Genomic DNA, 12,779 nt, shown 5'->3' with positions numbered 1-12,779 from the left:
TTGCTTGTGTAGCTTACGTTCTACATTTCTCTCACAGATGCAGAAGGACTATTGCCATGGAGACGGGTTGTCAGAACATCCAGCTATGCTCCACTATACTTAAGGTGGCCTTCCCCCCAGACAGTATTGGTCCACTGTACTTATTCCCAGTTGTCTACATCGTCTTCCAGGTGACAGAGGCACTCGTGTTCATCTTGATATTCAGATGCCACCAGAGGTTTGTGGCATCCAAACAAGGTGAGTGCTACCGTGGAAATGATCCAATTTATGTTCCCCAGAGCAAGATGAAGCTCATGAAGAGTCAGGTTTGAGAGGACCCTTTACTAACATGAATGACATAAACGCTGGTTCATCTGGGCCAAGTTTGTCTCTCCACTTTTAAGTCACTGACATATTCACCTGTAAGGAACTGTTGAAAATAAATAATAAAACTAAACAATCGATCGCTGGAAACAAACTGTAACACCCCCCCCCCCCCCCCTCCCCAATTTAACCATTTAATTATCACTTTTAATGAATGTTTGAAGCATTTGAATGTTGAGTGTAATTGACTACTTTTATTATTTTGCTTTTTAGTGAAGGATGTGTACATTGGGGTGGAAAGCTCTACTGAAGGAGCTGAAAAGTGCCAGTGGCCACAGTGACGTTTCTATGACTGATGTAAGCCCTGCCCTGTGATCACTGTGGCACATTGCTGGACTGAGAGATGCCTTTGGGGGACCATGTTCACATTCGTCACTCCTGGTGCCAGCAAGAATGCAAGTCTACTAGATTTTTCATCCGTGACGACCCCTAAATCCTGCATCACCGAAGATCATGTTTCTAGTAGAGCTTGACCGTTATGGGATTTTAAAGACCAATATTTATTTCGATATTTGAGGATTTCAAAAAGCGATAATCGATATATTGGCCGACATTCTTTTTTAACAGTGTAAACATCTCCACATGTCAACAGACATGGTGACTATGTATGATAATGAGCTTGATTGGCCAGCCCAACGCTAACAGAAAAACACTGCCTCAAAAGACTATTTTGAACACTTGAAAGTTTTCAATGTACAAAAACAATAATTACAATAAAAGTGAGCTCTATACGCGCAAGATATATTTGGATGGCAACCCATCTTTAATGTTGCATATCTCTATATTTGATCCAAGGTGTTTCTGAAAATACAAACTGAATCTTTTACAGTAGCCTAGCTCTATAATTTTGAACAATCTGTTTTAGAGCTTAATAATCCTGACCTGTGAAAACAGTTGTGTTGATGGGGACTGATGTGGATATGTTGTCCATTTTCTTGTATCTATTCAATCATGTCTGGACTGGTCTATTATTAGGCCTACCTCTTTTCAATCCATTATTATTAGATATTTTAAAGAAATTTAAAAAAATATTGTAAAGAAATAGGCCTACATCTATCCCTTATGTTATGCCAACATATTTAATTCACCTGCATATAGGCTACAGTAGCCTAGATAGAGGATTATTGACATCTGCTGTTGTCAGTGTGCAGGCTATCCCTTAAAGGCAGTTTAAAAGGGATAACCAAAGTGCAGTTTCCTACCCAAAGCTAGACAATTGCTAGGTTGGCAATCGTCCAGAGAAGGCGGCTCAGACAATGGCAGAAGTGTTCGTCATGTTATATTTTTTACAGTCTATGGTTATGAGTTGATGTGCCATCAAAATGTTTTTGGAGGCGTAATGTTAAGGTCGAAAAACTCTGTCACTTTAGCTGATGAGCTCTCACCCCTCGCTGCCGTTCGATGCTTTGCTGAATATTGTGTAGCCTACCTGCAGGTCGGTCGTTGGCACCTTTATTTGCGACCGACATGCAAGTGCCTGCTTTGCAGGTCAGGCATTCAGCTTCATGTTGATATCGACCGAGACAAAAACATGGAAATTAAAGTTTTAATTCGTCAGTGAATTTACACTAAACAAGGAAGTTTGCGCTATTGAGGTGACTGACTGACCAATTAAATGTTTGAGATTACTATCGACCAATGACGGTAGCTAAGGCTTAACACCCTACACTTTCCACTCAATGCAAAGCGAACTGTAGGGGGAGGGCGTGACAAAGAGAGAGCAATGCAAATTCGATGTAAACACGTTTGAGGCTAGAATAAACAAAATCCCGGACGACTTTGAAATTCCGCCCGGACACATTTTTAGGTTTCAAAAAGAGGACATGTCCAGGTAAAAGAGGACGTCTGGTCACCCTAGATGAAGGCAAGACATAATCAGTTTAAATAAGATAACCTAATGAAAGGCTCTTATGTAGTAAACTATGACATAATTATGTAATATCGACAGGTCTTTGATAACCTCACATCATTGCAACAATTTAGTACAGTATATATACTCTTTTGATCCGTGAATTAGCACACAGTGAACACACAGTGAGGTGAAGCACACACAAACCCCGCCGCAGTGAGGGGTCAGGTGTCTTGCTCAAGGGCACTTCAGCCGCGCCTACTGGTCGGGGTTCGTATCGGCAACCCTCCGGTTACAAGTCCGAAGCACTAACCAGTAAGCCACGGCTGCCCCTTCAAGATATTCACAGCTTAATGCCTTTATGCAAACACATTTATCAACCACCATCTGTAACTTTAACTTTAAAAGGCCATTGTAAACCATGCACTCCCTTACATGCACTTACTTACTTACTCCCTTACTTTTTTTGCTGAAATGCAAAAAACTGAAGACTAAAACCTGGGGGTCAGTGGGTGTTTGAATGAATGTTAACTCACACAAGTTAGCTTATATAGCTTTCATAAATTATTATGTTTAATTCTACTGAGTCAATTACTAATACTGGTATACTATGGGAAGTGGAAGAAAGCCAAACCTGTCTTGCATTGAGAAGCTGCGCCCTCTGCTGGACAAACCACATAACGGCTAAGCTAGTTTCTGTAATCTTTCAACCAAAGTTAGGAGTCATGTTGAATAAGGGTGTGCCGCACGGACTCACATAGGCTATAAGTCACCATCACTGACTGTTAGGCTAATTGGGCTACCAATCTTGCAGTCGCAATAAACAATGGATCCGAGACATTTTCCTGTTCCTATATTCTGTTTATGTAGGCTAATGTATTTGTGAATGTAGCCTGCACAATGCAAAGAAATAAAAGATAAACTGGTGCATTTCCATACTCATAAATGAACATTGCGAGACACTTATCTCTTCTATGATCTCATCCCAGAAAGATTTTCTTTGACTTGTTAGTTTTTTTTAAACATTTATTTTATCTAATGACATAGCAAACATGCTGAATTGAATCCACATATCCTCTTGCACTTGCGAAACTATTTTTCACCATTCACGTTCCTCTTAAAGTGACAGGCACTCAATTAGATTTACACACCAAATGTGATGATATAGACAAGTGTAGCCTAATCATTTAAATATCAATATGATGTAATCAAATTACTAAATATGTTTAGCTATTAGTAATCATGTAGATAATAAAATACTATAAATAAGTATCAATATAAATGTATAGTTTATATGAATTCCAAAATATGAATAGCCTATGTGTGTGTGTGTGGAGGGTCAATCAAATTCTATGATTACCACTGATGTGAATGATCTCCCAATCCACACAAACCAAATCAAAAAAAAAAAAAAACGCAATAGTATCGAAATCGAGATTCTTTACTTGCTATTGGTACTGAAACAATAATGTTGGTATCATGACAACAGGAGTTATGAATGTGTCCCTACCAAAGCTGAGACCAACCTACGCCCGATACAGATATACTGTGGCCTAGGATGAATTAGCTCTGATAGAAGAAGGCCATCCTTTCGTTGTTCAAAATCGTCAACGATGTTCCCAATATTTAATGCTCTGGCTCTCGTATTTTCAATGGACAGGATAGCTAACCCACTGAGCCTCTCCTGCCCCATGCTGCTCCTTAGGTAGGTCTTAATAAGTTTGAGTTTGGAAAAAGATCGCTCAGCTGTTGCCACAGTCACAGGCAATGTCAGAAACAACATGAGAGCAGTGCACACCTCCCCGAATGTGGATGTTCACCTGTCATAATCTACCACCAGCATTTAGGCAAGTTGAAAAATAGATGACTTCTGTGAAATCTCTGCTTTAAAGCAAGACCTGAATGAGAGGAGTTGTGTTGGGAATGTCGGTGCAATGTCCCTGCTATAATGGTCTGACAAACGTCTTGCCTTTTCAAGCAGTTCATCACCTGCGAGTGGGTCATAGGACGTAAAGACTCAAACACATGACAAGTTTCCCGCATACTTGCAAATCTTTGGGAGAGCTGACTGATTATGATGTCCAGAGTTGCATTAAATACCTGCACTTTGAAGTATCTCTCTGCATCGGTTAAGCGCTCATCTTCCGATAGTTCGTCAAAGTGATAGCCTGGCGGGCCATCCTATATCATTGAAATGTACAGGCTGAGCAAATTAATTTGCCGCCGCTAGGGTGCGTCTAGATTTCTAGGCTATCAAAGTGACGCTTCACTCTCCGTGCTCTAACATTTTCAAATGTAGGCTACTCAGAACCCCCCATTTATTTGCGAGCGTCTGCGCTGTAGCCTTGGCCTGGTCGAAGGCACGCCGGTAGTCAGAAAGGACCTGTATAGAATTTTCCAGCAATTGCTTTGCGGGGGTAGCGACGGGCCCCGGGAGGTCACGGACCCTGGTGCGACTGCACTTGCTGCACCTATAGTTACGCCACTGCCCCTGGGCCCAAATGTATTAAGGGCCCCCCACTTATTGTCGTATATGTGGGAGGGGGGGGGTCCTCCCCCAGAAAATGTTTAACTTGTTTGATGTGATTTCCTGTATTCTGGTGCATTTTGGGGATGGCCAATACTAAATTCAATCAGATTCATAGCCTACATCCTGATTTGTTGATATTGAGGCAACGATTCTATGCAAAGGCTTAGGCTTCAGGGCCCCCTGACCCCTTGTGCCTGGACCCGGTAGGCCCGTGCAGTAATCCATCTCTGGCCAAGTATACCCGAGTACAAGGAATTTGGTCTCTGCATATTTGGCTTTCCTTTAATGTTATTTAATTAAAATGTAGGCTATTTATCGGCCATTATAAATAGATAGATGGGCAAAGAGCTACTGTCCGATTTATCAGTCGGGCTTTAGTTTCTAGACATCAACATCGAACTGACTGGAAATTACATTTTTTGTTTTTCTTAAATTACTGTTTATAATGTGTATATATATTGTTGCACCATATTGCAACCTTTATTTTAAACATTGTTTAAGCATGCATTGTTTCAGTGTGTTTACTAGCTGTTCTAACCATTCTTTTATGAGGAACTAAGAAAGGAAGGAAGGAAGAGGAGTCTGTTGTCATAACTGAAGTCTTTTATTTTATTGTGAAATACCAGAGATACAGAAAATTATGTACAATATCAGCTCAGTTAATAAACTGAACTAAACATCCCAAACCTGAGTGAGGCTGGCCGGATGAACAGAGGATGGCAGAGCAAACAACAAGAAACAAACAAACAAACGAACACACCAACAAAGTCTGATGTTCTGTAGCCGTCCTGTCACCGCTAGGAACCAAGGAGACCAGCAGCGGCCAATGAAAAGCCAAGGCCCTTTAGGCTCTGTGCGTGGGCATCCTCACGCTATGACTGAGGAAAGACCCTGGCGGCGAACCTGCTGACCCCGCATTCGACCAGCACCCACTCCGCACAAAGACATTACCCAAAGACTATATGAGCCACCATGTATACTCTATGGGAATGAACACCAGCAAACCACTCTTTTATTAAAAAACAAAAAAACAAAATCAGCAAATTAATTCAAGCAAATTTAGAAAGTAGTAAGTGACTCCATTATACGCTTTTAAGAGGACAAATCGCAAATCATGTCGGACTGAATACATTTTCCACACAGACGTATAAAAATCAAACAATACTTTGTAGTTGTTCCATACACAACACTTTAACACCAGTTGAAATTATTCTCCTATATTCCATCAATCATTACAAATAAAAATGTTTTTAAAGAAAAGTAAAAATGAGGGCAAAAAAAAAAAAAAAGTACCATACTCACCACATAAGACCCAAATCAGAACAACTGAACCTTTCGTAGATCGAAGTTCACTTTTGTGCCAATGCCTACAGTATGAGGAGTCCACGAGACTGGAGAACTCTGGTGGAGAACAGTTATCACACCAATGGTAGTCGTTTACCTCTGAATGAGCCTCCAAACAATTTCACAGTCACGTTGCTTCGTTAGTGTAAAAATGAAATCCCTGGGGTGTGCACTTATTTAAAAACAAAAAAGATTGGGCAAAGTAAAAGACTACCTGTCTCTGAGTGGTTGTGGGTTTTTTTTTTTTTGCAGTTAAAGGAAACGTACACATATCCAAACATGGTTCCACCTGACCACTGGAAAATTACTGATATATGGGGGGGGGGGGGGGGCACGAGCAAATGGCTGTTCATGAGAAAACACCCAGCTGGAGGAGCCAGTTTGGCTGATATCAAGTGTGTGTGTGTGTGTGTGTGTGTGTGAGAGAGAGTGTGTGTTTGAGCGCACACGTGTGTCTGTGTGTGTGTGTGTGTGAGTGTATGCGTGGGGGTGGTCCTCAGTGGCGACTGTCGGAGGACGGGGAGAGGGAACGGGAGTGCGAGCGGGAGCGGGAGCGAGAACGAGAGGGGGAACGGGCCGGGGAGACGGGCGCGCGCGGCACGGCGGGGGTCGGCGGGGAGCCGGACTCGGCCCGCGCCGGACGCTTGGACTCCTTGGGCCGGGCCGGGGAGGCGCTGGCCGAGCGTGAGCGGCTCCTGGAGCGCGAGCGGTAGGACTTCCTGCTGCGGGAGCGGGAACGAGAGCGGGACGGGGAGCGTCCGCGGGAACGAGAGCGCGAAGAGCTCTCGGAACGAGAACGAGACCTGGACCTGCGGGACGGGAAAACGGACAGAAGAGAAAGAGGAGAGTGAGGAGTGAGATCTATAGAATTTTCCAAATCACACCGCCTCTCCGCAAAACCCTTTCAGAGCCATTCGTCAACATTATATGACTCTGAGCACTCCACTATTCCTGACTAACAGATCTGAAGATGGTATGATGATCAACCTACCTCTTTTTGTTGGCCTCAATGAGACGGATTTTCCTCCCATTGATCTCTTTCCCAGACAATTTGTCCAGGGCATTCTTCAGATCACTGGAAGAGGCAAACTCAACAACGCTGTGGAAAAGATACCCATACATGTCAGGACTTCAAATACCCTCCCTGAAGAAAGTATCATTTACATACAGCAATATCTAGCAGATATTTAGCAATATGCATGCTAAAAGTTTACCAAGAAATGTGCTTAGCACATCATTTTTAGCAATTAGCAATAGCAACTAGCAATATTGTTATTAGCAATTATTGCAAAAATAAGATTACACATCTTATGTTTAGTTATCAACAGCTTATTAGTTATAAGCACATTAAATGCTATATTGAACTAGTACTGTTTAAGATCAATTGTTAAAAAATATTGGTGTATAATTGGCCATAACAGGCCATCTTGCCCAACTATTTTAGAGCAACAAACACAGGTATTGGTAAAACTGACACGCAATTGTGTGGTGTGAATCCAACAAAGGAATTTACCCTTCGTTGAGTTTGGGCCGGTGGGCATCAGCAAATGTCACTTCTCCAGCTTGCCTCATGAAGTCCTTCAAATCCTACACACATACAAGACCGTTAGTCAGTCATCAGCATAGCTACGCTACTCCAGGTCATGTGCCAAGTATTAACAAAAGGAGAGAAAGATTTGGTTAGGTACGAAAGTACTTCTACAAAGACTAACCACAGATGGGTGAAGAGAAGGGGTCCAATAATTAGGAAAAAAAAAAAAAAAAATCAAAAGCCAGTGTCCAACCCAAAATGAGCTGAAATTGAGTAAGTTTGTCATAGCTAGCACTTATATTGTTACAGTGGCTCCAAGCCAGTGAAAAAAAATGACAAGATAACGCGATGCTTCTAATGGAAGACAGAAGACAACTGCTACCTTAGAGGAAATTGTATCTAAAATGGAATGGAGTGGAATGGAGTCTGATTCAAATCAGTAAAAAAAAAACGTCTAAAAAATGTTCAGTTTTAAAAAAAAAAATTTTGGACCCCCTCTCACCCCTCAGTGTACACAATTTTACAGAGAGCAGCAGAAGATCTGATTGGAGCAGCCTGCTGTACTGTACAGAGCCCCTGCAACTAATTGGACAGGAGGGCAGAGGGCACCTTTCTGGGCCCTGCCCTCGTTGCCCCCCGTCAGTGCAGAGTGAACAGGGGTGAAGAGAGTAAACTAATACCTGGGAGCCCTTCGGACAGGGCCACTGGGTCTCTCCTAGACCATAACATCACACCGCAGAGGCTAGCGCCGGCCACCTGGAGGGGACTCACTCAGGGTTTTTGTGGTACCACCAGCGAAGGGGGATGTAGGGGGGGATGGGTGGGGTGGGGTTGGTTGTAGGGGAGGGGGGGGGGGGGGTAGGTAGGTAGGTAGGTGAAGGGGGGGGATGGGTGGAGGTTGAGGGAGTTGGTGGTAAGGTAGGTAGATATCGATCGAAGCCTCTCAAATTACCGACACGCCTCGATCAACACACCAGCAAGCGACCCGTTCTGTTTGCGCTCTCCCCTCTCTCTCTTTGCCACATCTGCTTTGTGTCTCGCTCGCTCTGCTCTGGGGCGACATGGCATGGCACGGCACGGCACGGCTCGGCTCGGCTCGGCAGCGCCAGCAGGCACCCCCAGCCTTCCACCCCTCTCTCTCTCGCTCTTTCGCTCGCTCTCTCTCGCTCCCTCTCTCTCTCTCTCTCTCTCTCCGCTGGGAGGCGGCGGAGGGGGCAGACGGGCGAGGGGATGGGATGGCACATTGGAGGTGGCAGCCAGCGGGGCTCGAGAGCGAGAGTGTGGGGCTCCCCAAAGCGAGCGCTCATACGACCAGCAGGAGGCAACTAGGAGTGGGGCACACTGCCTGGCACGACTGGCACAACCCACACAGAGGGACCCTGAAGGGGTTTACTCCACCATAAGCGAGCTCTTCCATACGACACAACAGTCAAGCTGGCAAATAAAGGGGTGAACAATTGGTTAAAACAGAGACAAATAGTCACTAAGTTGATTTTTTTCTTTCCAATCTCAATCTAATAACACTGGCTGAATGCTAGTTAACATGAGGGCAGTTATAGAAGAGGCTATGTGTGGGATTGTTGGTTAATAAACAGCCTATGCGCCACTGTAGCAACTGGCCCAAGTCTGGCCATCAGGTGTCTACTTTATTTAGATCACTTTACAATTTGATCTTTTGCTTTGATGATATTGTGGTCTTTCTCGTCTTAAAACTTTGTACCATTTCATTCTGCCATATCAGCAACACAGAGTGATCATAACATACATTTTGAAGTGGCTACTTTGTTGCGGGAGAACTCACCTGCCAACTGACTCTTGAAGACAGGTTCTCCACAATGAGCCGGTTCTCGGTGCGCATAGGAGGGGGGTTCCGACTGCAGAACAAGAAAAGAACTAATGGTTGCTTTGTCTATCAACTGAGGTAGATATTCTAGCGCATCCATGACTCTTTCCATTTAGTTTTTTTTGCACTTTTATCCGAAGCAACGTCCAGCTATAACTGTCGGGATTTCTGGGTGCATGTACAGACTAGTACTGAGCTATGTCCTTACCTACGACTGTCCTGGGAGCCTCGGCCGTAGCGGGCTGGGAAGCGGCCACCACCACCACCACTGGCACCACCGCCACCTCTTCCTCGCCCCCCTCGCAGGCGCACACGAGCATGCTCAATAGTCACCCTGAAAGGAAACACAACATTATTCAGCCATATGGCATGAGAGAGTCAGGGACGGGTAAAGGATATATCCAGGGTCAGGGGATGAGCAAAAATGCATCAAAATGTATTTTCAGATTTTAAGTGTGTCAATATAAACTAGAACATGCAGTAGCCTTGCCGTGTATCAAAACAGAATACTTTATTTTTGTACTTTGAAAATACTAAAAATACTTCAAGGGAGTCTGAAATCACTTTGCAAACCTTCCATCTGTCTATTTTTATCCATTCCTTCACCAGAGTATTGACTCTGTTAATGAAGTCGGCAGTGTTTGAGAGCAACTGCTTTTCTCTGCACACAAGACATGCCACAAATCTGCAACCAGTCAACCTAGCCTAAATGTGTGAAAAAGCTCACAACTGAACTTGTTGAGTGATCTAAACTAACCCTTGAACCTATTGAGAGCATTGGAATGTGTGCTTAAGGTGAACTTTTTGGGAAATGTTGCTGGGAATCAACATAACTGGTTCCATGTGTTCTGATTCTCATCATGAGCCACCCCTCTGGTGATTATGCAGAAGTTCTCCAGAAACAAACTGTTGCCCAATTTCAGTGGGAACATGTTGAAACAACAATACTCTGGGATGTTGTCCAAACTGTTCAGAAAGTTGCCTTGTAGATCATCAGAGGTGCATTCAAATTTGTTGAACGCAGGATTGCCAACTCTCACTCAGACACGTACGCTTTTATATCTGTTCAAATTCAAAAATGATCCCAACACTACACTGACTTTTCCTCAAAGTTCTTGCAAAAACAGGCAAACCTTTAAGTGTGGGTGAGCAAGTTACCATATGATCGAGTGAGTTGGTGTGAGAGCAGGAGGAGTGTACTGAATATGTGGGTGTGTTTTACAGGGACTCTTTACAAGGGTCTCTTAATATCACATAGATGATTCACCAAGAGTATTTTGCAGTGTTTTTACACTACAAAAATATGCACCATTAAAGTATTTTGATACAAAGAGCAAAGCCACTTTCTTCAAATCAGTAAAATTCAAATATACAGTTTAAATTCATGCATCATACATACTGCCCATGCACACCCACGGTTTGGCCATGGGCACGAGGCAGCTGGGCAATTTGATGCAAAACGTGGAGTGATTACTGGCAGTGTGAATGAGGCAATTAGGGGAATTGCCCTAAATCAGTGCATCAGGAAATTACTCTTGTTAGGGGCTCACCTTTCATTACATAGTTCTTTGCCATCAAGTTCATAAACAGCATCTTCAGCATCTCTTGGGTCATCAAACTCCTGTGGAACAATGATCTCAGGATATTAGGGTAACCTTATAATACAGTATTTTAGGCAGTGAGATTGTTTGTAGTGGATCGTGAGATAATTGCAGCCCACATTGGAGGAGGGTCAAGCAAAAGTCAAGCAAGCAAGCAAATATTAATAAATAAACACTTCCGGTGTCGAAATGTCTTCAATTGCTATTAAATGCAGCCCAAAAACTTAACTGGAATGAGTACATAAGCAGTAATATATACATCACATCTTCACTTACCACAAAACCGAATCCACGTTTCAGATCAATGTCACGGATTCTGCCATATCCTTTGAAGAAGCGTTCGACATCTTTTTCCCTGGCAGAGGGATTCAGGCGTCCAATAAAGATGCGACACCCGTTCATTTTCTCAGCAGTCCTTGGTGAGTGCCCCTATAGGAATAAGACCATGGTCACAATGCGTTTTAGTTTTCAGAAATTGTGATCAAAGAAGAATGCTAGTTCTAGCTCAAATGCAAAATGCACTATCGAATCCTGCGATATCAAAACATACGTAACGTAACGTAAGTTAACATTGTAAAACAAACAGTTCCAAGTTAGCCACCTGGTGGCTTGCTAACGTTTACCGATTTGACCTATTTCCTAATACCATCGACTTGGAAATCGGGCAGAGCATCATAGTCTTTATGAGGGTTAACGCACCCTGCACATTCTGTCTAGCTATCAATGAATATAATAACACATATTAACGTCATGCAACAAAACAACCAATTCTGGCCTGCTAGCTAGCCGAGAAACCTTAGCCCTAAATTTGAACACGATGCGTCGATTTTATCCACAGCCTAAATTCATGTAGAGATACGAACATATTATGGTACATACAAACATTCAGCATTATGTCGACTGACATTAGGACACCGATCTGCAATTCTTACCTCTCCAGCCATTAACGTTAATGTTAATTTTGATGGGGGAAATACGCGGCCTAAATACCTACCCGAAATAAGCAGCCTTCCTTAAAGCCCGAATTACAAAATGGAGTCTGTTTTCGCTCGTCTAGTACAGTCTAGCACGATTCAATGGAAGGGCATTCGATTCTACCACAGATCCAGGGACAGTATATTCAGCATTTCCCAAGACGCTTCTGTGATGTGACGGAGATCTGCGCTGGTCAAAAACCATAACTGGCATCGTTATCCAATACGGTAAATGTACTACTTAAAAATGAATTATTTTAGTGTTTTCAATTGTTGTTGTAGGCCTACTTGTAATAATACATGACATAATTTAAACCATGATCCCGAGCGAATGGACTCGCCCAATAAACGTTACCGCCCCCACCACACTCAAAACAGTGGTTCCTTAAAATGGGTTTCTTTTGTTTCAAACACATTTTGAACACCTATAAACGCTGCATTTTAAGTTTATCGAGTTAGCAGATTTAGAGGATTAGAAATGTTATAACTGGAAGCCCATTAATGGACCTACACCAAGGCATTTTTGTAGATGCTTTTACGCACAACCCTCATGTAAAATCACTAGACCGACAATGGTCCTTTTAGAGTTATGGATCTGATTGCATTATGCAACACATCCATTAACATTAGTGCAGAAGACTTATTTATCTTCTATTTCGGACATCCTTTAAGAACCATCTTAAGAAAATGATCTGGGAATTGAAGGGCTTCACGACTAGATTCAACCACTAGATGGAGTAAGGT

At 43.0% G+C, this 12,779-nt stretch overlaps 2 protein-coding genes across 4 annotated transcripts in view; one reads left to right on the top strand and one right to left on the bottom strand.

The window, feature by feature from the left end:
* slc10a1 (solute carrier family 10 member 1) overlaps nucleotides 1–1,175 on the top strand; it is a 12,095-nt gene extending 10,920 nt beyond the window's left edge. The window contains exons 4-6 of one of the 2 annotated variants that reach the window (XR_006032194.1): nucleotides 38–237; nucleotides 577–947; nucleotides 1,009–1,175. Coding sequence is in view for 1 of the 2 variants with exons in the window: in XM_042094197.1 (XP_041950131.1) it covers nucleotides 38–237; nucleotides 577–644 (268 nt within the window). In the remaining variant the exon portion in view is untranslated. Of the gene's footprint in view, nucleotides 1–37; nucleotides 238–576 lie in introns of both variants that reach the window. The other variant, XM_042094197.1, reaches the window with a different exon arrangement.
* Nucleotides 1,176–5,330: 4,155 nt separating this feature from the next.
* On the bottom strand, nucleotides 5,331–12,281 carry srsf5b (serine and arginine rich splicing factor 5b). Of its 2 annotated transcripts, none has more exons than XM_042094195.1 (8): nucleotides 11,994–12,281; nucleotides 11,338–11,490; nucleotides 11,011–11,081; nucleotides 9,669–9,794; nucleotides 9,419–9,491; nucleotides 7,600–7,673; nucleotides 7,078–7,185; nucleotides 5,331–6,895 (listed from the first exon to the last, which is right to left on the bottom strand). In XM_042094195.1, exons 1-8 carry the CDS (start codon nucleotides 12,003–12,005, stop codon nucleotides 6,583–6,585), a joined length of 930 nt encoding a protein of 309 aa, XP_041950129.1. In that variant the 5' UTR covers nucleotides 12,006–12,281; the 3' UTR covers nucleotides 5,331–6,582. The 2 variants fall into 2 exon arrangements, with proteins under 2 accessions (XP_041950129.1, XP_041950130.1); XM_042094196.1 differs by having other exon boundaries at nucleotides 12,056–12,280.
* Between the last annotated feature and the right edge of the window lie 498 nt (nucleotides 12,282–12,779).

Source organism: Alosa sapidissima, chromosome 6, assembly GCF_018492685.1.
Source record: "Alosa sapidissima isolate fAloSap1 chromosome 6, fAloSap1.pri, whole genome shotgun sequence".
NCBI classification, from domain to species: Eukaryota; Metazoa; Chordata; class Actinopteri; order Clupeiformes; family Clupeidae; genus Alosa; species Alosa sapidissima.
This window is presented reverse-complemented; position numbering and strand designations above follow the sequence as displayed.

Bases quoted from the DNA above. Each gene is read 5' to 3' on its own strand.
- srsf5b (XM_042094195.1), bottom strand. The intron at 7,186-7,599 runs GTAAATTCCTTT...TCTTTTCCACAG, and splicing joins CGGCCCAAACTCAACGAAGG to CGTTGTTGAGTTTGCCTCTT. The intron at 6,896-7,077 runs GTAGGTTGATCA...CCCGTCCCGCAG, and splicing joins ATTGAGGCCAACAAAAAGAG to GTCCAGGTCTCGTTCTCGTT.